The sequence below is a fragment of the Sminthopsis crassicaudata genome, chromosome 5, assembly GCF_048593235.1.
Source record: "Sminthopsis crassicaudata isolate SCR6 chromosome 5, ASM4859323v1, whole genome shotgun sequence".
NCBI lineage: Eukaryota > Metazoa > Chordata > Mammalia > Dasyuromorphia > Dasyuridae > Sminthopsis > Sminthopsis crassicaudata.
Window position 1 is genome coordinate 81,371,421 of NC_133621.1, and position 27,440 is coordinate 81,398,860.

Genomic DNA, 27,440 nt, shown 5'->3' on the forward strand with positions numbered 1-27,440 from the left:
ATAATGATGAACAACAGTCCAATCTGTAGCTGGTCAAGAATCATCTTTACAAATTTTAGAACAAGCGGTCTTCCAATCTGCTCGACACACTGTGCTGGGAATGTGCTTGGCTTAGTTAGCTCCTGTGAGGGGTGACCCAGTATCTCCTGAGAGCTTATTCATTCCTAATTGTTTGGAACTCTTTTCTTATAGGAAGCCTACATGAGACTCTCTGTAACTTGCATCCATCCCTCCTGCCTCTGCCTCCTGAGGCTAAGGGTAGGAAAACTAGTCCCTTCTTCCACATTATAGCCTATAAAGTGCACAAAGTGAGATATCTCTCTCCTATTTTTCTTCTAGGCTAAACATGCCCAATTGTTCTGAAACAGCAGTGACCCAGAGGCCATCGCCATCCTGGTTACTCTACTTTGGATGCTCATGAGTTTGTCAGGACTCTTAAAATATGGCAGTCAGAACTGAACACAAACAAATGCATTTTGAATGTTGAGGAGCACAGTCTCCTAGGCTTAAGTTTTACAATTTCCTTTATCTTTTCAGTGGATTTTATTGTTTTGGTTTATTTGTTCCTTTGTTTTATTATCCTCATTATTATTTTTCTTTAATAAGAGGATGTCTTTGCCAGGCTTTTGGTCTCTATTAAGTAAATTAAAAATATAAATTTTAGACACAATCATTTCTCCTGAATCATCTTTCAATCTAACTCTTGCTCTTGCCTACAACAGGACATAAGCAGAAAGAGTGCTGGTTTCAGAATTGAAGTCTAGGTTTGATCCTGGCTCTGATACTTACTGTTGGGCAAGTCACTTAATTTAGCTGAGTGACTTGCACTCACACAATAGGATTGTTTGTAAGGAAAGCATGTCATAAACCCAAAAGTTATATAATTGTGAGTTGTTATAATTGATGGCTAATTATCATCATAATGTTTCTTTGGATATCTCTTTACCAGTCAGCATGAATCAGTGCCTAAAGTAAAGGCTTTTCCTGACCACCTGATCCTGGCTACATGAAACTGACTTGGAGGAAAAGATATATTTTTCTCCATGTGGGAAATCATTTGAGTGGAAGGGGATTATGAAGTCTCGATTGCAACAGTAATGTTTCATAGGATTTCCCTTTTCCTTCTGTACTTTACCCTATCTTAGCATCACCAAGATTCTAGTTCCCATCTGTGACACAAATGGATGCCTATTAGGCATCCTATTTAACACATCTAGTAGGTAGTTGATGATGCTGAATGGATCTTGGGAGATAGATTAAGGTCAATTATATGTAGATAGAGACATCTATCTATATATCTAGACCTCTGTCTTTTGTTCACCTCCACAGAGATGATAGATGAATTCATGGAATTTGCTATCACTAAATGATCTTCTTTAGAGTAAAAGAAAAGAGGTCCCATGGCAGATACTGGAAGGGTATCCACAGCAAAGAAGGCTGAGAAGTGGTTAGAATCCAGAGGGAACAGTCTTAACAAAACATGGGAGTGGAGCTATCTCGGAGAAGGTGGTGAACCATGTTAGATGCTATATAGAACTCAAGAAAGATGAATATTGAAAAAAGGTCATTGAATTTCTCAATTTTAAAGCAATTTTAGTTGAGTGAGGATATTGGAAGTCAGGATCTTATCATGGGGGAGTGAAAGCAATTTCACTGAAGATACTGTTTTTTCAAGGAGGTCAGCTGGGAAGGGGAAGAAAGAGCATGATAACTAGCAGCAATGTTAGGATTCAGTGAGGGTTTTTTTTTTTTTTTTGAGAATGGAGAAGACTTGGGAGTATTTGTAGGAAGAAGAGAAGTAAACAGTAGATTGAATAAAGATTATATGTAGAAAAAAGTTGATATCAGTGCCAATCTCCTGAAAAAGATGGGAGGAGAAACTATCTTGATATAACTTCATCTGAGATTAGAGGAATAAGGAGATTGGGAGGGGGGAATAAAGTCAGGGGAATGTGAGATGAGAAAAAGAAAAATGAAGTTTGTGGCACATGCCATTGATATTTTTCAGTGAAGTTAAGGTGAAATCCTTAGCTAAGGGGAAACGGGTTGGGAGTACTAGAAAGATTAAGAGGAGAAGATGGCTGCTGCAGTGAGTGGGATAGATAAATGATTAATGAAGATTTGAAAGGTTGCTTAGCTGTAGTGAGGGATCCAATTGAACTTAGGTTAGGTAAATCTATATTGGACCAAATCAACAAGGTTTGGGCTCATTAATAGGAAGAAATACCATATTTTCATGGTTATATCTGAAATGGAGGGAAAATATCCCTTCAGTAAGCCATTATTAAGTACTCATCATATGTAACATATTGTGATGGGGACAGGGCCAAGAGGAAGAACAGTTTTACCTCCCTGTGAGGAGCTTACACTTTCCTTAATTTTGGCCCTGATATTTTCTGACTATGACATTGCATTAGAAAGTTTCTGAGCTCTCTTCTGACTCTGATCTATACTGTTTTAGATATTATAATCAATTTTCATATTCCATTTGCACGTGCTTTAATTTAGGATAATGGAAAAGAAAGGAAACAAGCATTTATGGGCCCACTATGTGTCAGACTCTATGCTAAACACTTTTTTTTTTTCTTTTCTTTTCTTTTTTTTTTTTTTTTTACAAGTATTATCTCATTTGATCCTTACAAACCATTCAAGGTAGGTGCTATTATCATTTTATAAGGAAACTGAGACTGAGGTTAAGAGACTTATTCAGCATTAGCTAGCAAGTATCTGAATTTGAATTTAAATTCTAATCTTAACTCCAGGCCCAGTGCCTTTTCCACCGCACCATATGTATGTGTCTCTCCATATGTAATTTCCTGCCATCTCTTTAAACTAAAGCTTCCTTTCACAGATTCTTTGCTTGAATTGAATGCAGAAATCCCATAGTTTCTGCAAGTGTAGAAGGATAGTACATTTTGAATTAAATGAAATAATATTTGTAAAGTTCTTTGTAACCCTTGAAACACTATAAAATTTTAGTTATTCATATTGTTATTAATAATCAATTAAACAGAACTTCTCTAGTGGAATCAGGAAAAGGTATTAACTCACTGATGTTAAGGTGAATGCAGTGTTTAACAAAAGAGTCATGACTTACTTGTTTGTTTGTTTTGGTATTGGACCCAAGATTTCTTTTGTTATTTGTTGTTGTTGACTTGTTCCAGTCATGTCCCTCTCTTTGTGACCGTAGAGACCTCTCTCTGTCCATGGGGTTTTCTTGGCAAAGATATTGGATTGCTCTGCCATTTCCATCTTCAATGGATCACCTTTTGTCAAAACTCTCTGCTATGATCTGCGTCTTCTATAATCCTGCACAAAATAATTAGTAGTTTCATTAAGCTACATAAGCCCCTGTGCCATGGTAAGGCAGTGATCCATAGGCAAACAGAGGTTAAGTGACTTGCCCAACATCACATAGCTAAGAACTTTTGAGGCTGAATTTAAACTTGGGTATTCCAAACTATAAGTTCAGTGGCATATTTGTCTACTTTCTAGCGGCTTCAAATATTTCTCCTGACAAGGCTTAGGCACCTGCTTTGCAATTTATAATCCTAAAGACATATTGAAACACTATGATATGATTAAATGATTTACTCCAGGGCACTCAACTGGCATATATCAGAGATGAGATTTGAATCCAGATATTTTTGGCTTTGCACTTATTTCCTCTTCATTATCCTTCTTCCCTTCTGAAGGCATGAATTCTAATGAAGCCTGGTCCTAATGAGACTTAATAATTATAAATAACTCAAATATGAATAAAGATAATATAACAAGTGTTTACTATCTGCCAAGTACTGTGCTAATAAAGTTAAGATTCAAATGTGAAAGTGGAGTCCTTGCCTTCAGGATACTAAGCTTATGATGTGGGATACCATACCCACAGAGGAGTTTTCACCAGGAAAGGATGTTTTGGTTTAGATATTTCCAGAGAAAGTTAGGGGACCCACAGGACAGTAAGTTGCCTCACTTTTTCTAGGAGCAATGAGGGTCCATACATGGAAAGGTGGACTTTCCTCCTCCTGGAGGAAAGATGTTGTGTCCTACTTTATAGGTACATGTGGGACTGAATAGACTATGAGGCTCATGTGACCAAGGCCATGGTAGCTACTAGTAACATTGGGCAAAGTTACCGCCTGTAACTTCATTACCTCATCTATGTGAAGGGGATAATAATGTCTATCTCACAGTTGTGAGGATCAAGTAAGATTAAAGGATGATGGGATTTAATAACTAAAGGGACCTTAGCATGAGCTCAGCTGTCTTATTTTATGCATGACGAATCTGACTTCTAAATAAGAGAGTTACCTCTTCTCAGGTCATCTAGAAATTAAGGAGGGCCATGTTTTGAACTTCAATCCTCTTCCTTTAAATCCAGTATTTTTTCCACTGAGCCAAGTCAATGTGCTTTGAGAAATACAAAGCTCTGTACAAATAAAAGGTGTTATTTATATCTAGTCTATCCCTCATGTGAGTCAGCTAGTCCAGTTTAGATTTTTGATTTCTTGTTGCCTTCCAAAAGGCAAGTGCTCAAATACATGGTGAATGAATGGAAATAGCATCAATGATGGGAGCAGAGAAGGATGGGAAATTTAGTTATGGGTTAGTATGCACTCTGTGGCTGGACTAGCTGCATCACATAGGGGATAGACAAATGATAAATGCCATTTTTTATTTTCACAGGCTTTATATTTCTCTATTTTATTTCAAGGAATTTTTAAAATTAATTTTATAATTATACATTTTTTGACAGTATATATTCATGAGTAATTTTTTATAACATTTTATAACATGCATTCATTTTTCCAGATTTTCCCCTCCCTCCTTCTACTCTCTCCCCTAGATGACAGGCAATCTCATACATTTTACATGTATTACAGTATAACCTAGATACAATATATGTGTGTAAATCCAATTTTCTTGTTGCACGTTAAGTATTGGATTCTGAAGGTGTAAGTAACCTGGGTAGATAGACAGTAGTGCTAACAATTTACATTCACTTCCCAGTGTTCCTTCTCTGGGTGTAGTTGTTTCTGTCCATTGATCAGCTGGAAGTGAGTTGGATCTTCTTTATGTTGAAGATATCCACTTCCATCAGAATATATCTTCATACAGCATTGTTGTTGAAGTGTACAGTGATCTTCTGGTTCATGCAAGTCTCTCCAAGCCTTTCTGAATAATTATTTCTCAAAGCACATTGACTTGGCTCAGTGGTGTAGCATGGAGTCCTTGCCCTTGAGAAAGTTATAGTGTAGTAGGGAAGATTAGTGGTTATATATACTATACATTAAATATGTCTCGATAGAATAGGAGTTTCCTGGAGGAAAGAGATCATTTTGCAGCTGGGCAATGAAAGATGAGGTGGCAATTCTTCATTTTGCTCTATAGAATCATGGGAACTCAGAGATGAGGGGGATGCTATACTAGAGATAGGTCTGTGCCCCATGTAGTTGTACTAGTTTGCACCCATTTGTTGGAGTAAATATTTGCTAGACATTAATTTCCTGGGCTTTCCAATTACACTTGCTTAAGAAAAGTAAATTAAAATCAAAAGCTAACTTACTATAATGACATATACTAAGAATCAATTTCCCATTATTCAAGATAGATATTGCTCTATTTTTTGGATCATATTCTTTGATTTAACCAGTAGTTTTAAAAATAGGATAGAGAAAAAATCAGAAAAAGAATTAATGTGGATTGATCATCTTCCTGATAAAGTGTGCAGAAATAACCATGACCTCAGAATATAATTGAGGAAATAATCTTATAATTATAGTACTAGATTTTAACCAACTAATGAGAAAGTGAAGGGAACTAAGGAAAGTGAATTTTTCTTATGAATTAATGTATTATTGTACATACATCTTTTCAAGTCTAATGCTAATAAGAGATTCTTTGTATCTTCAGAGTGTAAGAATTATTTAATGTTACAGAATTAATTTAGCAGCATAGCAACTGTATGTAGGCTAACTTAATATCAGGGCTCACTATCTAATTGCATTACCCCTTTAAGAAACCAGGGTATGGCTGGCACATGCTAATCATCTGTTAAAAAAAAAAATCTATTGGAGTACTTGCTGAGCTCAGCAAACTCATTAGTGATAGTTCTAATCTGTGCTTCAACTGACTTCTCAGCATTTTCTTGCCCATCATAGCACTTCATTTTCCTCCTAGGAAAGACTAAAGGCAGGGAGACTATTTAGGAGGCTATTGAAATAGCATCCAATTAGGTGAGTGGAGAATAATGAGGGCTGAACTAGAATAGGAATTCTACAAGTTGAGGGAATAGTGGCATTTGGAGACAAATTTGTGTGTGTGTGTAGGGGATTGAGTAGGAAGAAAAAGGAGAATTTAATTGATGGTTGCAAAATTTTTAGCTTAGGTGAATGGGGAAAATGGCAATTTCATTAACACAGCTATAAGATCTGGTTGCAAAAAAGATGATGAGCTTAGAATTAAAAAAAAAAAAAACTCAGCTTTGGGAAAGGACCTCAGAGCTCATCTAGTCCAATGCATACCTGAAATAGGGGTCTCTCTCCTACCTGATTAGTGATGATCTTAGTCTTCACTTGGCCTTTAGAAATGAGAATCCATTCCCTTCCCAGGTAGCATTCTATTTCTGGATAGCTCTGATTGTTAGGAAATTTTTTCTTATTTTGAGTAGACTCTGTATCTAGGCAACTTCCATTGTTGGCTTTAGTTCTTTTTCTGGGACCAAGCAAAACAAGTTAACTTTTTTTTTTTCACATGGAAATTCTATCTTAGTCCTAGACTATTGTAATAGGCTACTGGTTGATGTCTCTCTCTCAAATGTCTCCACAATCCATCCCACCTTCTATTCACCTACCAAATTGGATTGTCTTAAAATGCAGGTCTGACTGGTGTTATTATTTATCCTAATAAAATTCTATGACTCTTTATTAACTCTCTGATTAAATATAAAAGCCTATGTTTGACTTTTAAGACCTCTTTGTTAACTTTCTAGTTTTATTAAATTTTACTCCTTTCCATGTATACTATCATCATCCAGTGATGCTGAGGGTTTTTTTGCACAAATATTCTGTGTTTGTAAGAGAGAGGGAGACACAATACAATCAACATAGTACAAGGAAAAGGGGGGAGAAATTAGTATTGCCTCTTACAAGGATATGGAAAAGCTTCACAGAGCAGATGATATGTAAATTGGTTCTAAAAGATAAGGTTTCTGAGAGGCAGAGATGTGGAAGTACTAGCATTCTATGAATGGCAAAGAGCTTATAAAAATACACAGGAATGGAAAATGGGAGAATCAGATTCAGGAAATATTACTAATCTAACTTGACTGGATTTCACATCTTTTATTTATTTTTTTCTTATTATAGCTTTTTATTTATAAAACATATGCATGAGTATTTGTCAACACTGACCCTTGCAAAATCTTCTGTTCCAACTTTTCCCCTCCTTCCCCCTACTCCCTCCCTTAGATGGCAGATAGTCTAATACATGTTAAATATGTTCAAATATATCACATCTTACTTTTTAGACAGGCTTTGCATTTTCATTGAGCATTTATTTCTCCAGGCTGTAAATGCTTTTCATTTTCATTTTTACTTCCTGACCTGTTTGCTGCCTTCAAGTCTCAATTAAAATTTCATTTTTGCAATTTTTCCAGTCCTACTTTAATCTCTCTCTTGTATTATCTTCAGTGTAAATAATTATTTGTATTGTTTCTCTCTTATTAGAACATGAGCACCTTGAAGGTAGGGACTATTCCTCTCCTCTCTTTCTTGTATCCTCAGTGCTTATCAGTTCCATGCCTGGAACATGGTAAACATTTGATGAATTCTTGTTGACTGACTCTTCAAAAGATCTATCATAGTACCTGCTCCTCTTACTTTCTCTTTTTCCTCCCTTTTGCAAGTTAAATTTCTAGGGCATTGAGTTAATCCTCATTTAGTATGATTTCAAGTCATCTCACTGACCAGTTCACCCTTCTCTATATATCTAAAACTACCTTCGTTTGAGACACTGAGTTTGGGGTATTTTGAGTATATGTAGATAGAGATACTCAGGCAGTTTAAAATATAATATTGGAGCTTTGGAGAAAGGTTAGGGATGAAAATATAAGGTGAAGTCTTCCATCTAAAGGTAAGATATGAAACTATTCAAACTAAGTTGGACTAGTGCTATTCTCTGAACCTGATATTACATTTTCCATCCCTGTGCATATATATAAGTTCTTAGCCCTTTTATGCAATGCTAGTACTTCTTTGTCATTTCTGCCTCTCAGAATCTTTATCTTCTAGGATCAACTCGCATGTCATCTGCTCTGTGAAGTTTTTCCACATCTTTGTAGGTGATAATACTTTTCCCTTCTTCCATTCTTCTTGTTGTATCACGTCTCCTTTTCAATAGAATGCAAACTCTTTGAAATCAGGGACCATTTCATTTTTGACTTTGTATCCACATCAACTAACACAGTTCCTTACACAATGTTAATTGAATTGAATTAGATAAAACAGAAAATGGAGAAAGGAATTTTATAACGTCCAGGTAGAGATCCCTGGGGGACATTTTTGTATTTTGGGTCCAAAAGGAAGAAGAGAAGGTAATGGGGGAAACAAAAGAGATAAGTCAGAGGGGGGGGGGACTTAAAACGTTTCAAGGAATACCTGGTATTTGATATGTGTCTCATGTTGTTTTGAGGTAGAAGAAGGGGAAGAAAAAAGGCCATGGGATTCCAAAGAGGGAAGCTTTACCCTAGTTCTTGGGAAAGTTGCATTTCAATGGCGTAGATGAGAAGTGGTTAAAAAAAAAGAAAAAGAAAATAGAGATGGTGTAATCATTAAAAGCTTGATAGGAAAGTGTAGAATGAGAGAGAGAAGAGAAGAGAAGAGAAGAGAAGAGAAGAGAAGAGAAGAGAAGAGAAGAGAAGAGAAGAGAAGAGAAGAGAAGAGAAGAGAAGAGAAGAGAAGAGAAGAGAAGAGAGAGAGGGAGGGAGGGAAGGAGAGAGAGAGAGAGAGAGAGAGAGAGAGAGAGAGAGAGAGAGAGAGACAGAGAGACAGAGAGACAGAGAGAGAGACAGAGAGAGAGACAGAGAGAGAGAGAGAGAGAGAGAGAGAGAGAGAGAGAGAGAGAGAGAGAGAGAGAGAGAGAGAGAGAGAGAGAGAGAGAGAGAGGAAAAAGTTGGAAAATAGGATTGAGGAAAGTTTTTATCTCTCTTAAAGAATGAAAAAAGTGATGTATGTTTGTAATTATACCTGCTGAGGAGATTGAAGCTGATGAATCTCTTGAACTTAGGAGGCCTTAAGTCAATCAATGTCTCTATGTCTCTGTTTCTCCTATTTTTAAAATTTTTGTTCTTTTTATCTTTCTGTTATCTTTTGGACATATTTACATGTAAATCCTTTTCAACATTCATTAAAAAAATTTGAACTCCAAATTCTCTTCTTCCTTTCCCTCTACTCCTTGAGAAGGTAAGCAATATGATATCAGTTATTCATGTGAAGTCGTGCAAAGTATATTTCCATATTACAAAAGAAAATATATGCAAAGTCTTTAGAAAAATACAGTTAAAGTTAAAAAAGCATGTTTCAGTTTGCATTCAGAGTTCATTATTCTCTTTCTGGAAGCAGCATTTTTTCTTTTGAGTCCTTTGGAATTGTCTTGGATCATTGACTTGATCAGAGTAGCCAAGTCTTTCACAGCTGATCATCCTTTCAATATTGCTGCAACTGTGTATGTTTTTTTTTTTTTGATTTTGCTGACTTTTATCCAAAAATCTTTCCTCATTCAATCATAAATTATAAACTACACTGCCTCCCATAAGTCTTTCTGAGAAAAACTTGGCATGATTTTGATGTTTGTTGTTAGATATTATCTTTAGCAACTGTATGGGTTGCTTCTTGATTGCTCATTGGTGTGATGGCTTGTTCCTAGTTACTCTCATGTTGGAAGGAGGAGTGTGTATTATTTACCTTCCTTTCCCTTTTTGGTATTGTTGGCCTTAGAAACAAGGATAGATGTTGGGTTCTTTTATTTTAGGAGATAGGGGGAAAATGGGTGCTTTGTAAATGTGAAAGTGTTCTGTGAACATGACTGGTAACCCTTAATAAATTCAGTGACTATTCCTTAGAGAGAGCCAAATGATACAGTGGTTAGAATGCTGAACCTAGAGTCAGGAAGATCAAGTTGAAATCTAGCATTGGATTCTTAGTGTCTGTATGATCCCAGGTAAGTTATTTAATCTCTGTCTTAATTTCCTTGTTTTAAAATGAGGATAATAGTAACACCTACTGTGCAGAATTGTTGTAAGAATCAAATAAGACAGTATTTTAAAAGTACTTAGTACAATGCATTGTGCTTATTAGATACTATATAAATACTTATTTATTACCCTTATCCTCTTTGAATGAAATTGAACAAATGCCCGTTACTGATTCTAGATCTCTCTTAAATTGTGTAGGGGAGTTTGTCACAGAGAAAAGTTTGCTATAAAGGTCTTTAGATATTGTATTGAGGCTTATAAAAAAGATTCTCTTCCCTTTGTGAAATGATTAGTATCAAAATATTTGGAGAGGAAGCCCTGAAATATAGCAGTCAATCAACAACTTCAAGTACCTACTATGTGACATGTGATGGGCAGTTTGTTAGCTGATGGAGATAAAGATGAAGTCAACAAGCATCTATTTATTAAGTGCTTACTATGTGCTAAACATTGGAAATACAAAGAAAAGCAAAAACAATGGGCTCTTAAGGAATTTACCTTTTAATGAATAGAAGTATAAAGAATGAAAGTCTCTCCTAGAAAGGAACATAGATGAGTCTCCAGAAAAAAGAATATATAGAAAATGATGTAAAACAAAATTGAATAAGTGAGAGCTTGGAGCTTGAAAGCAGCAAAAACTGTCAGGAGGGGAAAAAACTTTAAAAAAATTTAAATGAAATTAAAGGAAGATGGAGACAATTAAAGAGGATGAAAGTGAGAGGGTAGGCAGTGAACAAGATCAAAAGGGATTCAAAAAATGAATCATCAAATGAAGGGAGAATGGAGAGAAACCTAAAAGCAAGGAAAAAAAAACACAACAACAAATTGTCCTGTAAGAAGGAAAGTGGTGGAAAAAATAAAGGCAGAGAGGACAAGATTCAATGAGAAGGAAATAATTTTATTCCACTACAAACACTCTAACTGGATCTGCCACTATTATTTATGTCCCTATTGTTCTCCAATAGAAAAAAAAACAAACTAGTTTTCACTGAAAAGAAAACTGGTTTCTTCCTAGTTGAAGAAAGGAAATCCTATTTAACATCAAAACAATTAAACTCTAGTTTCTAAGATGAGACTTATTTTGGGAAAGAACTGGGCAAAGAGGGATAAATCTGTTAAATCTCCAGTAAATTTTTGGAGCTAATGGAATTTTACTACCTAATCATTTATAAGGCAAGAATTCCAGTAGTACTTCAGAGGAGCTAAAGAATCAATTTCAAGGCACAAAACATTCCTTTCATTTCACTCAGATATATGTAATCCAGCCCGATTAGACCACAGAATTAAATCCCTAATAAGTAAATTCCTTAATTTCCACCTATTACTTTTTTCTCTCTTAGAGTAATTCAGTTAAAATACTGTCATTTAGCAAAATAATTTAGCAAATTATACATATGTTGCATGGATGCAAATGTATGTATTATATATATATATATACATATATATATGTATGTATGTAAATAAGTGCTCAGCATGGCTATATTATACAAAGATTTAAATAATGAGTCTTTTTCTGTCTTTCCCTCTATGTCTCTCTCTCTGTTTTTTGTTTCCCTTTCTCTGTCCCTCTATTCCTGTCTATCTCATTTTAGAACTCCAAAACTGAGTGGAAAGCCTTGAAGTCTTTTAGAGACCAGGTAAATGTTAACATGTCAGCTCTTACAGAATAGTGAAACTTTTCCAGAAAGAAAATGACTCATCATGAAATAACTGAAAATTTCCCTTTCTGTCATGGGCTGAATTACTCTGTGAGCCCAGGGCATCAAAAAAGCCTTGGAGCATTGTATGTCTGGATAGACAGAGAGTACTATCAGGCACAAAGGGCCTTGAGCATGGAAAGGGAAAATAATAGCTTTTTTCTTTTTTTCCATTTTTTTCTTTTGCTTTAATTTAAAATGGAAGATTGATTAGGTATTAAATGACAAGGAGGAATCAGTGTCTTAGAGAAAAGATGTTATGTAAGGAAAAAGATGTTATGTAAGAAAATAAAGGGAAACTAGAGAAATAAATGTTTTTTCATTTTAAAGAAAGTTCTGAAATTGCATTTGAAGCTATTAGCCATGGACTTTATAATAAAAAAATTGAATTATCCATTACTTGAATAACTCCAACTTAAATTCATCTGTCTTCTTACTGTTATTGAACACCCCAACTCCTTCCTTATTTCTTCAGGGGCAGTGAAGAATAACTGGTTAGAACAATAGCCTTGGAGTCGAGAAAACCTGGTTCCAATCCCCTTTCAGATATTTAACTATATGAACCGATTGGGTCCCCTATCCTCTCAGATCTTTCTTCATCAGTAAAATAAGGACATCACTGGATTACCAGGAACATCAAATGAAATGATGCTGTATTAAGCATTTGGCAAACTTTAAACTCTGGATTCAATGTTGATATTGTTATTTCTTTTTAAACCATGTATTTTGGTATTTGGCTACATAGAAATGAATTCATTACACATTGTTTTGTATCATCAGCTAATTATTTTGAGTATCCCCAGTAAGATGGTAAATGCTATGAGTCAGTGATGGTTGTTTTGTACTTTAGTACTTCATCTCTCCCTTATTATAATGCTTGCTATGTGGTAGATAATGGATAATTCAATACTTAAAATCTACTGATATTTTAATTGGTGCAGTTACTTGCCCGAATTACTTGGCCAAAAATTAGTATCTAACTGTGGACCAAAACTTTTCATGAGTCTCTCTCTAGTTAGGCTTAGGTTCTTAGATGAAGTCAACAAGTATTTAGCAAGCATCTACTACATTTCTAGCATTGGGTATACAAAGAAAGAGGATACAAACCAAAACATACAAATGAGATGATAGTCTTTCATTGTATTCAAAATCCAGGGACACCTCCTTCTGTGGTCTTATCAAAGTAGGAGTTTATCAGAGGCTCATACATACCAGTTAATATAACCCGTTTTGTAGCTAAGTGAGCAGAGGCAAAACCCCAAGGAAATTTGGAGTAAAGGATAAGGTTTGATTCTCTATATCTTTCCAAGTACCTGCATACCATTGGGCTATTACTTTTTGAGTTTTCTTCTGGCTTACATTTTTCCTCATTACTCCTTTTCTTTTAAGATAGTTTCTTCTCCTTGTCTCTTGATTTCTGTTCCACTAGATTGAAAAAAAAACTGTCTTATCACACTCTTCATTTTATTCTTTTTGTTGTGTGTTGAAATCTTGCCTGGGCAAGACACTTAACCTCCTCATGCCTTAGTTTCCTTACATGTCAAATGAGGGGTTGGGATTCAACATTCTATAGGATTCTTTCCAGCTCTAAACCTAGATCCAAGTGTCTATATTCTTTGCTCCCAAATTGTCTTTTTTTGTCTTTCTTTTCCTTCTTTTATTTGTTCATTCTTCCCTTCCTCATTTCTTCCCAAGGTTTTTTTTTTTTTTTTTTCCATATTTTTACATAAGGATAAGAGTCAACAAGTATTCAGCCTTTGGGTATAGGGAACTTCCTGGCGAGGTGATTCCCTCTGCCAATGAGGTTTGCTACTTCTCTGCAATTTGTACTTTCAGAGTTTCATGGAGCATGACAAATTATGTAATTTGGCCAGGGTCACATAATCAGTATCTGTCAGAGGTAGGAATTGAACTTGGTTCTTCCTGGCTCCAAGGACAGTACTGTAATCCATCTTGAATTTTTTTAAACTTAATTTTTGTATTTTCCATTCCAAGTTCTCTCCGTCCACCTCTTTCTTACCCATTGAGATATGATACTCTTTTGCATATGAAGTCATGCAAAATATATTTATGCATTAGGCATGTCCTTTCCTCCCAAGAAAAGCAGGAAAACATTTCAATCTGTATTGGCCCATAGCTTCTTCATCTGGAGATTATGGACCTCATGTATGAGGAATTGCAAGATCTTGAGTATAGAGCTGGAAAGAATCCAAGAGACCATTTTGTTCAATCTTTTCATTTTATGGATAAGGAGACTGAGAACTGAAGAAATTAAATGAATTGCCCAAGGTTACACCAGTAACATTTGAATAAATTTTCTTTCATGTTAAATCAAGCATTCTTTCTTTCTGTACTCTGTTGCCTCCACTGAATGAGTGTTGGGGGTCATATTGGTAGACAAGAGTAGATGCAGCTATGATCATAAGGGCAGCTTGGTATAAAGCAGGTAAATCTACTCAGAGCAAAGAAACAACTTTCCTTGATCCCCACATCTTTTTTCTTCCCTTCAGCTAAATATAAAGTATATGATCATTTTGTTATTCAGACATTTCAGTCTCGTACTACTCTTCATGACTTCATTTGAAATTTTCTTGGCAAAAGTACTAAATACATTTCCTTCTCCAATTCATTCTATAGATGAGTAAACTGAGGCAAACTTAGTTAAATGACTTGCTCAGGGTCATGCAGCTAGTAGATGCCAGGAAGATGAGTCTTCCTGACTTCAGTCTAAGCATTCTATTCACTAGCTGCCCAGGATCACACAGCTAGTAAGTATTGAATATCTAAGGCTGGTTTTTTAATTCAAGTCCTCCTGATCAATACTCTATTCACTGTGCCACCTAGCTACCCTGATTGTATGCTTTTATGAACTAAAATATTGCTTGTATTTTAAGTATTGCCTCTTTTTTCATAACTTACTCCTAGTTAGTGGGGCCTGCTGTTTCCCATCAGAAATACCAATACTGGAAATAAGCAATTTGGACAACTGAACCAGATTAGTTTTGAACTTTTCTACAGGCATGTTTGAAGGGAGGTGGATGTGTAGCTGCTTAAAGTAAAACTGGGTAATTGGTAACATAATGAAATTAAATGAGTTCATGACTTGCTCCTTAATATTAGATTTAAACAGCAGGAATCTGCATAAATAAAAAGGACATTTTAAAAATAAGGTAATAGAACTCAGTGGGAAGTTGAGCTACAGCACATTAACAAAGTATGTGAAGAAAGTGTAATATAGATGAGCAAAAAAGGAGTTAATGGTAAAATTTAAAAATGAAGCTGTCGTGTCTTCAAACAAGGAAGAGGCAAAATCAGAATAATGAGAGCTAAAGAATTCCCAGAAAGGTTCTTACAAACCACTCTATTGTTAGTAGAAAGTATAGAATTCTCAAAGTCTAAGAGGTTACTTACTTGGAAATAGTCAACAAATATTTATTAAGCATCTATTATATAGAATTTGGACTTGGATATTCTGATTTGTTCTTCATGCTTTGAAGGCAGTGCCCAACATTGGCATGTGGGATATGGGCTGGAGACGAATGAATTAGCATAAGAAGAAGGGCTACCCAGTGGTGTAATTTTTGTGACCATGCACAGCAGTAGATTTGGAATTTCAATTTGGTTCTTTTCCCTAGCTTCCATGATGGAATATGCTGTCACAACTCTATGTAAATTTTGACTATGGTATTGTTGAGGTTTAGGTTTTGGGGTTCTGGGAACCAAAGTATGATGAGGTTTAGATTTTGGGGTTCCCTTCTGTCAGGGAACCAAATGATGAGGTCTAGATTTAGGGAACCAAAATGAGATTAAGGTTTCTGGTGGTCAGCAAGTAAAAAGATGAGGACTAGTAGTAGGTTTTGGGTTTAGGGAACCAAATGGAGAGATTAGGCTCCCCTACACCCCCTTGGGATTTGGTGCAAGGGTAGGGAGTTTTGGGGAAACCCCTTCTCCTTGTGCAGAGATTCTCTGTAAAGGAATTTACAGTCCCAAAAACCCAGACTGATAAAAGAGGTTTATTATAGCCATTGGGAAGTAAAGTTTCTAGAAGAGAAATCCTGACTGAGAGGCATAGAGAAATACTGACAGGCATAAAGTCTCATTAGGGAAATAGGTGAGGATAAAAAGAGACTAGCATTGGAAGAGAATATCATCCCAGCGGGCAGAGGCTTCCTTGGCATAGCATGGCATAGCCTAGCATGGCATAGTATGGCATGGCATAGCATGGCATGGAATGTCAGGTCCTCTACAAAGAAATGAGTTTTTAATTACTGTTTTTATAAGGAAGTTTTCGGCTATACTCCAAGGCCTGCTCCCCCTCCTGATGAAGCTGGTGGGTGGAGTTGGAATTGAATAGAAACTGTTCAATTGAATAGGGTTGGTATCTCCAGCTCTGAACTCAACCAACCCCACCTAAGTTACAGAATGAAGCTATTTATCCTGGGGAAGGGTCCCCACAGTGGCAGGATTCAAGGAGAATTTGTCCTTCAAGGAGTTTTAGAGTTTCAGGGTCCCTTCACTACCTCCAGAAGTATAAGTCAGCATGGAAATGGCAGCAGTAGTCTGGGAGATTCATCAAAGAGTGAAGTTACCTTGTACTGGCTTGACACAGCCATGGATGAAATGTCATCCAATCTAAAGTTAATATGATATAATGAAATGGAGATGGAATTTGCAGTCAGAAGAACTGGACTTGAGTCTTGACTCGGCTACTCGGAATATTCTTGGAAGGATATTTAGTCCTTCAGTGGTTGAGGAGGATTGGACTAGATAGCTTCTGATGTCCCTGTCAACTTTGACTCTTTGTTGCTATAACTCCTACCTTCCTCTTTAGTCTTATTTTATTTTATTCCCCATTCCCCTTCCTCAGTGCTAATCTGTAGCGAGCTGTCGTCTCCAGAAGCTGCTGGATCGCTCTCTGGGAAGAGATCTGCTGTGTCTACTCAAATCTCTCAGACAGATTCTTCTTCCTGTAACGAACCGTTGTCTCCAGGCAGTTGCTGTTAACTCTTGTCCAAAGAAGTGACTTCCCTTCCTGCAGAGAGCCCCGTCAAGCCTGATGCAATTCAGAGTCTTCTCTTGAATCCTGGCTCTGAATCTCCTCCAGCTCTTGTCCTTCTCCAGGCCGATCTGCTCTCTGCGCCCAGTGCTGTCTCTTTTTATCCTCCCAGAGAATGGGCGTGGGATAATGCAAGGGCTTCTGGGAAGAACCACCCCAGCCAATGAGCTTGCCCCCTCTATCAAGTCAACCTGAGTTCTCACCTTGTAATTGTCCAGAAAACCTGAATTCTCACCTTGTCACCATCCAGACAACCTCAGTTCTCACCTAGTAATCCCAACATCTCCCCCTTTCTTTTGATTTAGAACATAGGACAGTCATGACCTTGAAACATAAATCCATCAATATGGGAAGTATTACAGATAATTACATAAATTACATAAGCACATAGTAACATAGTAACATAACACATGCTAGAAGTATATAACATAATCATAATCATAAATTGAAAATTTATAAATGTCCATAAGTCCATTGTCCATTATTCTCATCTTGTGTGAGGAAGTCCAATGATTCCTGCTGGTTTTTAAGTTCTTTAACAGTCTTCTTATTATCCATGCTCTTTCAGTGTCAGATGTTTCTTAGATCTTCTCCTTTATTTTGAGGTCTTTCTCTTTTTCTGTCTCTCTCTGATGGACAAGGCGAATATGACTTGTTGGCACCCATCTGATTCCTTCTCTTGCTGAAGAAATACAAGCAAACCCTCTCTCCCAGGCAGCCAACCTATCTAATTACCTTCTATTTACCACTTTCTAAATCTCTTCTCATCATCTAGCAATTACATTGGAATTGTTTGCACTGGACACAGCCCTGTTGGTTTAAAAGGCCTGTATTCTCCCCAAGTGTAATCCATTTTTGCAATCTGATTGCCTTTTGGTTGACTGATTGGGTAATCCCTTTCTGCCATGTGATTGCTTTTCTTCTGGTTGATTAAATCAGAGTCCTGGCCTTCTAAAGGCTCTTTGAGTGTAACATCAGCTGCCATCATGCCCCAAGTCTTTTTTGCCTGGGGCCCTGGACCTGGTCCCCTCATCCCATTTCCCTGAATTATTCTACACTCTGATGCCCAATGGAGTCCTCTGTTGCATTTTGGACATGGGGTTTTAGGTCTTCTTTCACCCTGTCTTCTCACTGTATCTCCATACCTACACTGAGCTCTTAGATGTCCAATTTTTCCACATTGAAAACATCGCCGAGTTTCTCTAGAAGTCCCTTGCCAGGAGGGACCCTGTCTTTCCACATTCATCATTGTCCGGGTGTAAAAAGCATTTGTTCCCACTGTAGCACAGCGTCTTATGATCTCCTCTAAAGGAGCATCTTTGTCTAATCCCCATATAATTCTTTTGCAAATCTCATTGGCATTTTCCTTAGCCAGATGTCTGGTCATTATTTCTGTAGCTGAATTTTCTCCAATAGTTCTTTTGACAGCAGTTTGCAAACGTCCCACAAAATCTGCAAAAGGTTCATTGGGACCTTGCTGTATTTTAGTGAAAGCCTCTCCACGATCTTTCTGTCCAGGAAGGACACCCCAAGCTTTTATTGCAGCCTTAGCAATTTGTTCATATATTGTCATGGTATAATTAATCTGTTCCGAATTCTCTCCATATTGACCTTCACCAGCTAAGTGCTCAAAAGTGAATTGTGTGTTAACTCCTATTTCCAAATTGCATCTGACTTGAATTTTACATAATTCATGAAATTCCACAAGCCATAATAAATTTTCTCCAGGTTCCAGACATGTCCTTGCTATGGATTTCCAATCATTCGGGGTTAGGACTTCATAAGACAAACCATCTAGTAACATTTTGACATAAGCTGATGTAGCCCCATAAAGGGTACAACCTTTTTTCAAATCCTTAATTTTATTCAAATCTAAAGGTGCATATCTTCTCCTTTTTTTACCTACAGAGTCAGTATTTTCAATCACAGGATATGCATGTATAAAATCACTTATATCCTGTCCTTCTTTCTTAGCTTTAACCAATGCTTTTTCTAATCTTGTCATAGGCTTAGACTGCTTCACAGACAATTCTGTTTGTGTTTCTGCCTCTTCCTCTCCTCCTTCTTGCTCCACCCCTGAAGGGTTAATTGAGGGAGGAGATGGGAGGTGCTCCTGTTGCTGTTGCTCAGAATTGTACTTAACTTCATTGTTATCTGATTCATCCTTTTCACCTAGTTTAGTTGACACCTCTCATTTTGCTCTTTCATCTCTTCCTTTAGAATAACATTTTTTAAAGCCATTTGGATTAAATTGTAGGTATGAATTGTATCTTTGGAAACTGAGTTTGGTCTGGAACCAAAGGGTAAAATGTCACAAAGACAATTGTAGTGTTCACCTAATTGCTCTCCTACTAATTTCCACTCATCTGGATCCAATTCTTTTTCCAGAGAAAAAGAAGGACATATAACCTTCACAGTTCTTAAAAGTTCAGTAATCTCCTCTAAAATTATAATCAATCCTTGGCTTTTCATAACCTTGATGATGCTCTCTAAACATTTTCCTTGAACAGAAGGTGTTTGCCCCATTTCACTATAAGAGATTCCTGGTTTAGCCCTTAACAAGTTGAGTTCCTTATTTATCTATTAGCACGCTCACTTAATCTTTAACAAAGTTTCCTCGTTACTCACGGTTCTGTGTCAGAGAGACTGAGATCTGGATGGGAAGCTTTTCCACTGGAATCAGGACCGTGTCTGTCCCTGTTCGGGCGCCAAATTGCAAAGGTCCAGTCTAGCTCCTCTTGTCAGGATAAGCAAAAGTCCTTGCCCCACGTTGGGCGCCAATTGTAGCGAGCTGTCGTCTCCAGAAGCTGCTGGATCGCTCTCTGGGAAGAGATCTGCTGTGTCTACTCAAATCTCTCAGACAGATTCTTCTTCCTGTAACGAACCGTTGTCTCCAGGCAGTTGCTGTTAACTCTTGTCCAAAGAAGTGACTTCCCTTCCTGCAGAGAGCCCCGTCAAGCCTGATGCAATTCAGAGTCTTCTCTTGAATCCTGGCTCTGAATCTCCTCCAGCTCTTGTCCTTCTCCAGGCCGATCTGCTCTCTGCGCCCAGTGCTGTCTCTTTTTATCCTCCCAGAGAATGGGCGTGGGATAATGCAAGGGCTTCTGGGAAGAACCACCCCAGCCAATGAGCTTGCCCCCTCTATCAAGTCAACCTGAGTTCTCACCTTGTAATTGTCCAGAAAACCTGAATTCTCACCTTGTCACCATCCAGACAACCTCAGTTCTCACCTAGTAATCCCAACACTAATCAAACTGGCTTCCTATCTGTTCTGTGCCTTCCTATCTTTCTGCTGTGGGTCCTCAATATCTGGAATGCACTTCTCTTTGACCACTTCTAAGAGTGCCTTCCAATCATGGGTGCCATTTTCTACATAGTCCCATTTACGACTTGCATAGATGTTGGTGCTCTCTCAGCCTAGGTATTACTTTATATGAATTCTCTATGTACCTGCATCCTTCCTCTTCATCTTACTAGAAAATAAATGGAAGGTCTTTTAGGGCAGAATTTTTTTTTATCCCAAGTACTTTGAAGTTTGTAGGTCCTACACAATGTGTTATATATATATTAATGAATGATTAATGATTAATAATAATGATAAATCATTTATAGAATTGAATTTAGTATCACTTCATGGTGTTATAAAGAAAATATTTTATAAACTTAAGCACTGTATATATAGGAAAATATAAATGGACAGTTGGGTGGCATAATGAGTAGAGCACTGGCCTTGGTATTTGGAAGACCTGAGTTCAAATCCAGCTCTGACATTAGCTAGATGTGTGACCCTGGGCAAATCACTTAACCTTTGTTTGCCTCAGTTTCCTCAGCTGTAATGGAAATAATGATATCATCTACTTCTCAAACTTGTAAGGATTCAGTGAGATAGTATTTGTAAAGTGCTTATAGTAGATGCTATATAAATGTTAGCTATTCTATGTGGGATATTATTGTGGAACACTTACTTCATCTATGAAGGATGGGATCCATAGTACAATCAAGATTTGAAAATTACCGTCCTAAATGATACATTAGTTATCAAAAGAGTCCATACACTTCCCAAAGTTGATCACGTGAAAAATCTGGCCCACTTGGTGCATAGCTGTTGTCTGTTCTGTAGTATCAGAGTAAGATGAGGATTCCTAAAGGGTTATCTTTATATTTGAAGGTACATTAATGTCGACACATCTGGTATCCATTCAGTAAAATCCTAAGCTGGAGCTTATATCTTTTGAATACTCATTAGCATCTTCAATATTTCTGAACCCTGGATTTGACAAATGGCTTCTTCCAGGATTTATAAATGGGAACATGAATGAAGTAGGAAAGATGTGAACCAACCAGTGATGGGTAAGGATCTCAGGATCTCAGTCACATAAACTACATTATTCATCAGATTGTTCAACAACACTTCCCCTTGCAAAAAAGAACAAATTTAACAAAATTTTGAAATTGTATTATTTCTCAAGTGAGTCTCCTGGCAAAAAAAGAAAATAAGTATTGCTTACTATGTACCAAGCACTTGACAAATATTATCTCATTTAATTTTCATTATAACCTTGAGAAGTTGATGCTAATATTATTCCCATTTTGTTAAGGAGAAAATTAGACAGATTAGTCAGTTGACTTTCCCAGGCAATTGAAGTTAAGTGACTTGCCCAGGGTCACACAGCTAGGAAGTGTTAAGTGTCTGACATCAGATTTGAACTCGGGCCCTCCTAACTTCAGGGCTGGTGCTCTATCCACTGCGCCACCTAGCTGCCGAATCACTTAACCTCTTAATGCCTCAAGCAACTCTCTAAGATCAGTTACTGATCTTCATTGGCAGAAGTTTCCTTGACAGGAATTCCTTATACCAATGAAGTAACGGATTTCGTTGTCCATCTCTTCTTCCTCCTCCTTCTTCTCTTTCTTTCACTTCTTTTCCTTCCCTTCCTCTTAAGATAAAAGTAAGCTAAAGCTAGAATGTTTATTGTAAATGAATATCTTCATAAATTCAAATTCAACAACGATTCAGCATTGGAGCTTAAATGAAAATGTGCTTCCTGTAGTAGCTTGTTTGGAGGGATAGGAAGGAATTAGATGAAGAACACAGGTGGAGGAAATTAGCAAAGAGTAGTGATACTTCTTCCTCAATAACAGAAGGAGAGGAAAGATTGAGCAATGAATAGAGACAATGCTGAGAAGCTCTAGGAAAAAAGAAGTTAAGCTGAGGAAGTTTGTATTAGGAAGCTTTATTTCTCTCAAAATAAGGGGCATCATTTCTAAGTATTGGAATAAGGTCTGGTTGGGGCAGGGAGAGACTTGGAAAAATTATGTACACATCAACCCTTTATCTCTTAATATGTCATCTAGCTCCCAAGTCTTTATCTTTGAGATTTTGGGGGGATAATTTTAGCTTTCTAGCCTCCTTGTTAAGTATCTGCTAATCTCTAAATAAGTATTTGAATATATTAGAAGAATTTGTTACTTTAAGGATATCTGTACTGAGTTGTTTTACAAGTTTTTGATAATTATCTCTAATTTTTCCTAAGTTTCTAAGTTTGAAATATTGTATATCAAAAAAGTACATTTGTACCTTAGTTGAATGACAATACTAAAACCACTTTCAGAAGGATAGTTCATGTTAATTCTAAAAACCAATAACTATCTGCATCTGCAAGAGTTCCATTATAATTTAAATTTATGCTGATCTTTAAAGCTACAAAGCATGTCTAAATTAAAGATGGAATGTTTATTATAAATGAGTGTCTTCAAAATCCTAATGCAGCAAACACACAGTGTTGTAACTAAAATTGCTTCATAATGAAGCACATATTGCAAATTTACAGATGAGAAAATTAAATCCCAGGATATGTAGATCTGAAGAAAGGAAGACCTGGGGTGGGAGGCCATGTAATTCCTATAAACATTTAAAGGACTCTAATATAAAAGAGAAATTAAGCAAATCTCTTAGGCTCCCAAGACCAGAACTAAGAGCAATAGGAAGCAGTTGTAAAAAGTAAATTTAGGCTTGACAGCAAGAAAAAAATTTCTAAAGATTAGAGCTGTCAAAAAGTAAAACTGTTAATCACATTGGATGATGGATAGTTATCTGGAGATCTTCAAACCAAGACTGGATATCCACTCATTGGGTAGAGACATTTTTTGTCAGTGGAATGGGAAAATAGATAGGATTTTGGAATTCTGAGATTCTCTCTTTTCCCTATGCTATGGTAAATTATTCCCATAATAGGAAGTAGCTTTTAAAAATTAAATTCTCTTTTTCTCTCTCATCTATCTATCGATATCTATATCTATATGGGATTAAATAACTATTGAATTAGTTGTCTTCTAGCTCTGTAATTCTCTCTTTCTATTAAGCTATGAGAGATCCTTTCCTAATAGGTAGCCTTTCTTTTTTGAGAATGAATTGTATTAGATGACTGTGGAAATCTCTCTTCTGTTTCTGGAATTCTCTTTTTTTATGTCCCCTAATAGAGAAAGATATTGATCTTCCTCAGTGAGATTACTATAAGGTCACATTTTAGCTATGAATTTGAAGTTCAGCAGAAACTTTTAAAGGAAACTTTGGAGGATACTATAGCCCAGCTAGCTTTAACTCTGAGTGTGAGCACGTGATGCTTTTGAAACCATTCGACTGACTTTCACCAATTATTGAGATTTCATGGGGAAAGAAAACAGTAAGAGCTGTGCATGAATCTATTTATGGCTCTGTTAAAAATATTCTTTGTGTGTAAGAATGTGTCACTTTCTTGCACTTGGGGTGAATCTACGGCTGAATGGACTGGGGAAAGAAACCACCCACTGACTGACTCAGAAGATTCAATGCAAGTTTGTCCTCTAATAATAAGATTTCCTCTTTCATAAAAAGCCTGAGTCATTCACAGGATGCCTCATTAGGCAGAGCCCACCTTCCTCTCTGCCAGACTCCAGGCTCTGTGAATCTAATAATCGACCTTCTGCTTAAATGTGGAGATCAGAGGTTCCTCCAGGAAAAAGAACTTCTGGCTCACCTTCTCTGTCCCCCTTCCTTCACATCCTCCTGCACCTGAATTGCATATATCTCCTTCCTGAGTGCTCTGAGTAACTCCTTCCTTGAAATAAGCATCAGTGATCCCTTGCATTGAGAAAGCTTTCCAAAGAATCTTAAGATTTGTTAGGATAGGAACAGTTATGGAATCCAGAACTCCTGAGAGACATTGAGAGAGAGAGGATAGAAATCTGGACTTAAACTCAAAAGAATTTTCAGCTCCTAGCTCAAATTAGCTATGTGACTCTGATGAGTCTTTTAGTCTCTCTTGGTCACAGATTCATCTGTAAAGTAAGAAGGTCAAATTCAATGATCTTTAGAATCTATTTTATGAACTTCTAACTCTTAGTGTAATTACCCATTAAGGGGTGTGCTGGAATTGACTTATATTAGCTCAGGAGCTTTCCCTCCATCAGAGGATTACAAAGAAAGGCTGTATGACCACCATGAATATTCTGACCTCATCTGATCTTTGTCATATATGGTATATACTAGTCACCTTCCTGAGATCCTTTGGAACACTGACATTTTGTGAATATTCTCATTATTTTTTGTTGATTTTATTTTTAGGATAAATTTTGGACTGCCTAGCCTGGAATTAGAATCTATCTACAGTTAGTCCTCAACCCACCATACCAACTTTATTTCAGACTATTCTCTTCTATTTACTTACTGTAGGCCACAGAATCATAGAAATAGTAAAAATAGAATCCAGTCATAGGTGGAAGAGATCTTAGAGGCTACCTAGTCTCACTTTTGTCTTCCCTTTTACATATGGGAAACTGAGATATAGAGAGATTAAGAGATAGGGTTAATAAGTGTTTGAAGGGAAGATTTGAACTTAGGTACTCCTGACTCCAAATCTAGAGGCCTATATATTTTGCCATATTGCCTCTTATTTTGTTGTTCAGTCATTCTAGTTGTATTTGACTCTTCTTGGCTGGTTTTTTGGGCAAAGGTCCTGGAATGCTTTTCCATTTCCTTCTCCAGCTAATTTTACATGTGAGGAAACTGAGGCAAAACAGGGACACATAACTAACAAATGTCTGAAGTTGATTTTGAACCCAGATATTCCCAACTTCAGTTCTAGAGCTATTGCACCACCTACCTGTCCAATTGCCTCTCATACCTGTCTTTATTATAGTCAAAGTCATCATCTTACTTGTTGTTCTTCAATGATGCTACATAGTCTTTCCCATTCCATGATCTCTCTTAGTCTACCATGCCAAAGATTAAATCTTATTTCTTCTTTGAAACCTCTTCTATTTCAAATTAGAAAGGAATCTAATATTTGAATGACAGTCATTTTTTTTTCTGATGTAAATCATATTCAACAACCATTGGGGCAAATTAGTACTTTCCTAGACCCAGTGGCATAGTTTTACAGCATTTTGTACAACAGTCCCTTCTGTCACAAGGCTTTAGTACTGCCGCTTTTCATTAAAAATCAATAAAAAATAGATCCTCCCTTGTATGGTAGGGGTAACTGAGTAGTTTTTTTCCTTGTGAGTTGTCCCCTGTGCTAAAATAAGTACAATGGGGTCATCATCACTTTTAACAGGTGCCTGATCTGAGGAAGGAGGGAAGGAGGGAGGGAGGGAGAGAGAGAGCGAGAAAAAGAAAGAGAGCGAGAGAGAGAGCGAGAGAGAGAGAGCGAGAGAGAGAGAGAGAGAGAGAGAGAGCGAGAGAGAGAGAGAGAGAGAGAGAGAGAGAGAGAGAGAGAGAGAGAGAGCGCTAGAATCTACCTACCTCTAAACAAACATTCATACTTTCTGTTCTGTCCACATAACCACATTTGTAGAAATTTGGCCTGGAAATTAATGTAGCTCCATATTTTTAAGTGTTCACTTTCTGTTTTTCATAGATCAAAAACGGCAGGAGGGAAATGAACTGAGTATAGTATTACTGTGCAGGGGTTCTCCCTGTTCCATCCTCTAATTACTTTTTAGGTATTTTTTATTTAGTTATATGTATGTATGTTGTTGTTCTCACCTCTTCTAAATAACGTAGGCTTCTTTCTTTTTGTCTCTCTGTTCACATGCTTGTCACACAGGAGGAAATTAATATGAATTCTGTATGCTTTGTAGTATGGACTAACCTTTAGACTAGTTGGAGAACTCAGGCAGATCACAATATCAAAATATTGTTTCTTTGGGTGAACTCTGACCTCAGCTGCTTAGTACTTTTAATTGCCTCAACCCTTTGTATTTTAAGGTCCTATTTAGGGTTTGGCATTAAAATTCTCTCTCTCTCTCTCTCTCTCTCTCTCTCTCACACACACACACACACACACACACACACACACACAGACACAGACACAGACACAGACACACACACACACACACACACACACACACACACACACACACACACACACACACACCCCTACCTACAGTGGGGAGAGAGAGATAGACAGAGAGAGGAAAGAATGAGAGAGGCAAGGGAGCAACTTAGGCCATTGGGGAGAAATATGGACTTTATATCACAAGCTATCACTAAGTCAATGGGTACCAAGGGAGCAATTTGGAAAATTTTGGGGTTAGAGGACAGAGTTCTTATCCAGGACCTTTCAACTAATTCCTTTTGTGTTTCACATGGCCAAAAGAAAAGATGTCTAGTAATAGTTTGCTATACCCTAGATGGCTAGAGAGAGGAGAACCAAAAAAAAAATATTCCTAAATGATATTTTTATTTTTAGGAAATAACTGAAACTCTAAGAAAATCTAGCTAAATGTTCTTTCAAGCAAGGTAATCTGCATTATTATGATCCATTGAATGTCCTGTTTTCTCATTTTCCCTTTAATCAAATAGTATTTTAAATTATTACTTATAATTGCATCATTATATAAACCTGATTATAAGTCATGGGGGCATTAAACTTACTGAACAGGATCCCTTGTGCTTAATCTCTACTGAGAGATTATAGATTTATCATAGATCTTAGAAATGATAAGGAGTTCAAATTTTATTTAGTTTAGGCACCTCTTCCCTAACCAAGAGTTCTTTCTGTAGTCTTCCCAATAGGATTAACAAGCTTTTTTGGACATTTCTAATGATATGGAAGTTATTATTCCAATTTACTCCATTGTTCATCAACTCTGTCAAAGAGGCCTTTATCATATTAGTCTGAGGTATAATCTCTAATTCTCTCTTGCCTAGAGACATCTAAGTGGCATGGTGGGTAGAGCAGGGGGTCAGGAATTTGGAATCAGAGTTCAAATTCAGATTCAAATATTAACTAGTGTTATGATCCTGGATGAGTCACTGTTTGCCTCAGTTTCTACGACTGTAAAATGGGGACAATAAAAGCACCTTCTCCCAAGCATTGTGAAGATTGAATGAGATAATATTTGCAAAATGTTTAGCACAGTTGCCTGGCACATAGTAGACACTTAAAAGATGCTT

At 36.9% G+C, this 27,440-nt stretch overlaps 1 protein-coding gene across 3 annotated transcripts in view; it reads left to right on the plus strand.

Moving 5' to 3' along the window:
- The window catches only part of PTPRN2 (protein tyrosine phosphatase receptor type N2), a 1,470,018-nt gene that overhangs the window by 58,511 nt on the left and 1,384,067 nt on the right, over positions 1–27,440 (plus strand). Inside the window, exon 1 of one of the 3 annotated variants that reach the window (XM_074267307.1) lies at positions 9,839–10,215. The exons of the other annotated variants lie outside the window; for them this stretch is intronic. Within the exon in view, the coding sequence (XP_074123408.1) occupies positions 10,206–10,215 (10 nt within the window). The 5' untranslated portion in view covers positions 9,839–10,205. Of the gene's footprint in view, positions 1–9,838; positions 10,216–27,440 lie in introns of those variants that run through there. 3 annotated transcript variants of the gene reach the window in all.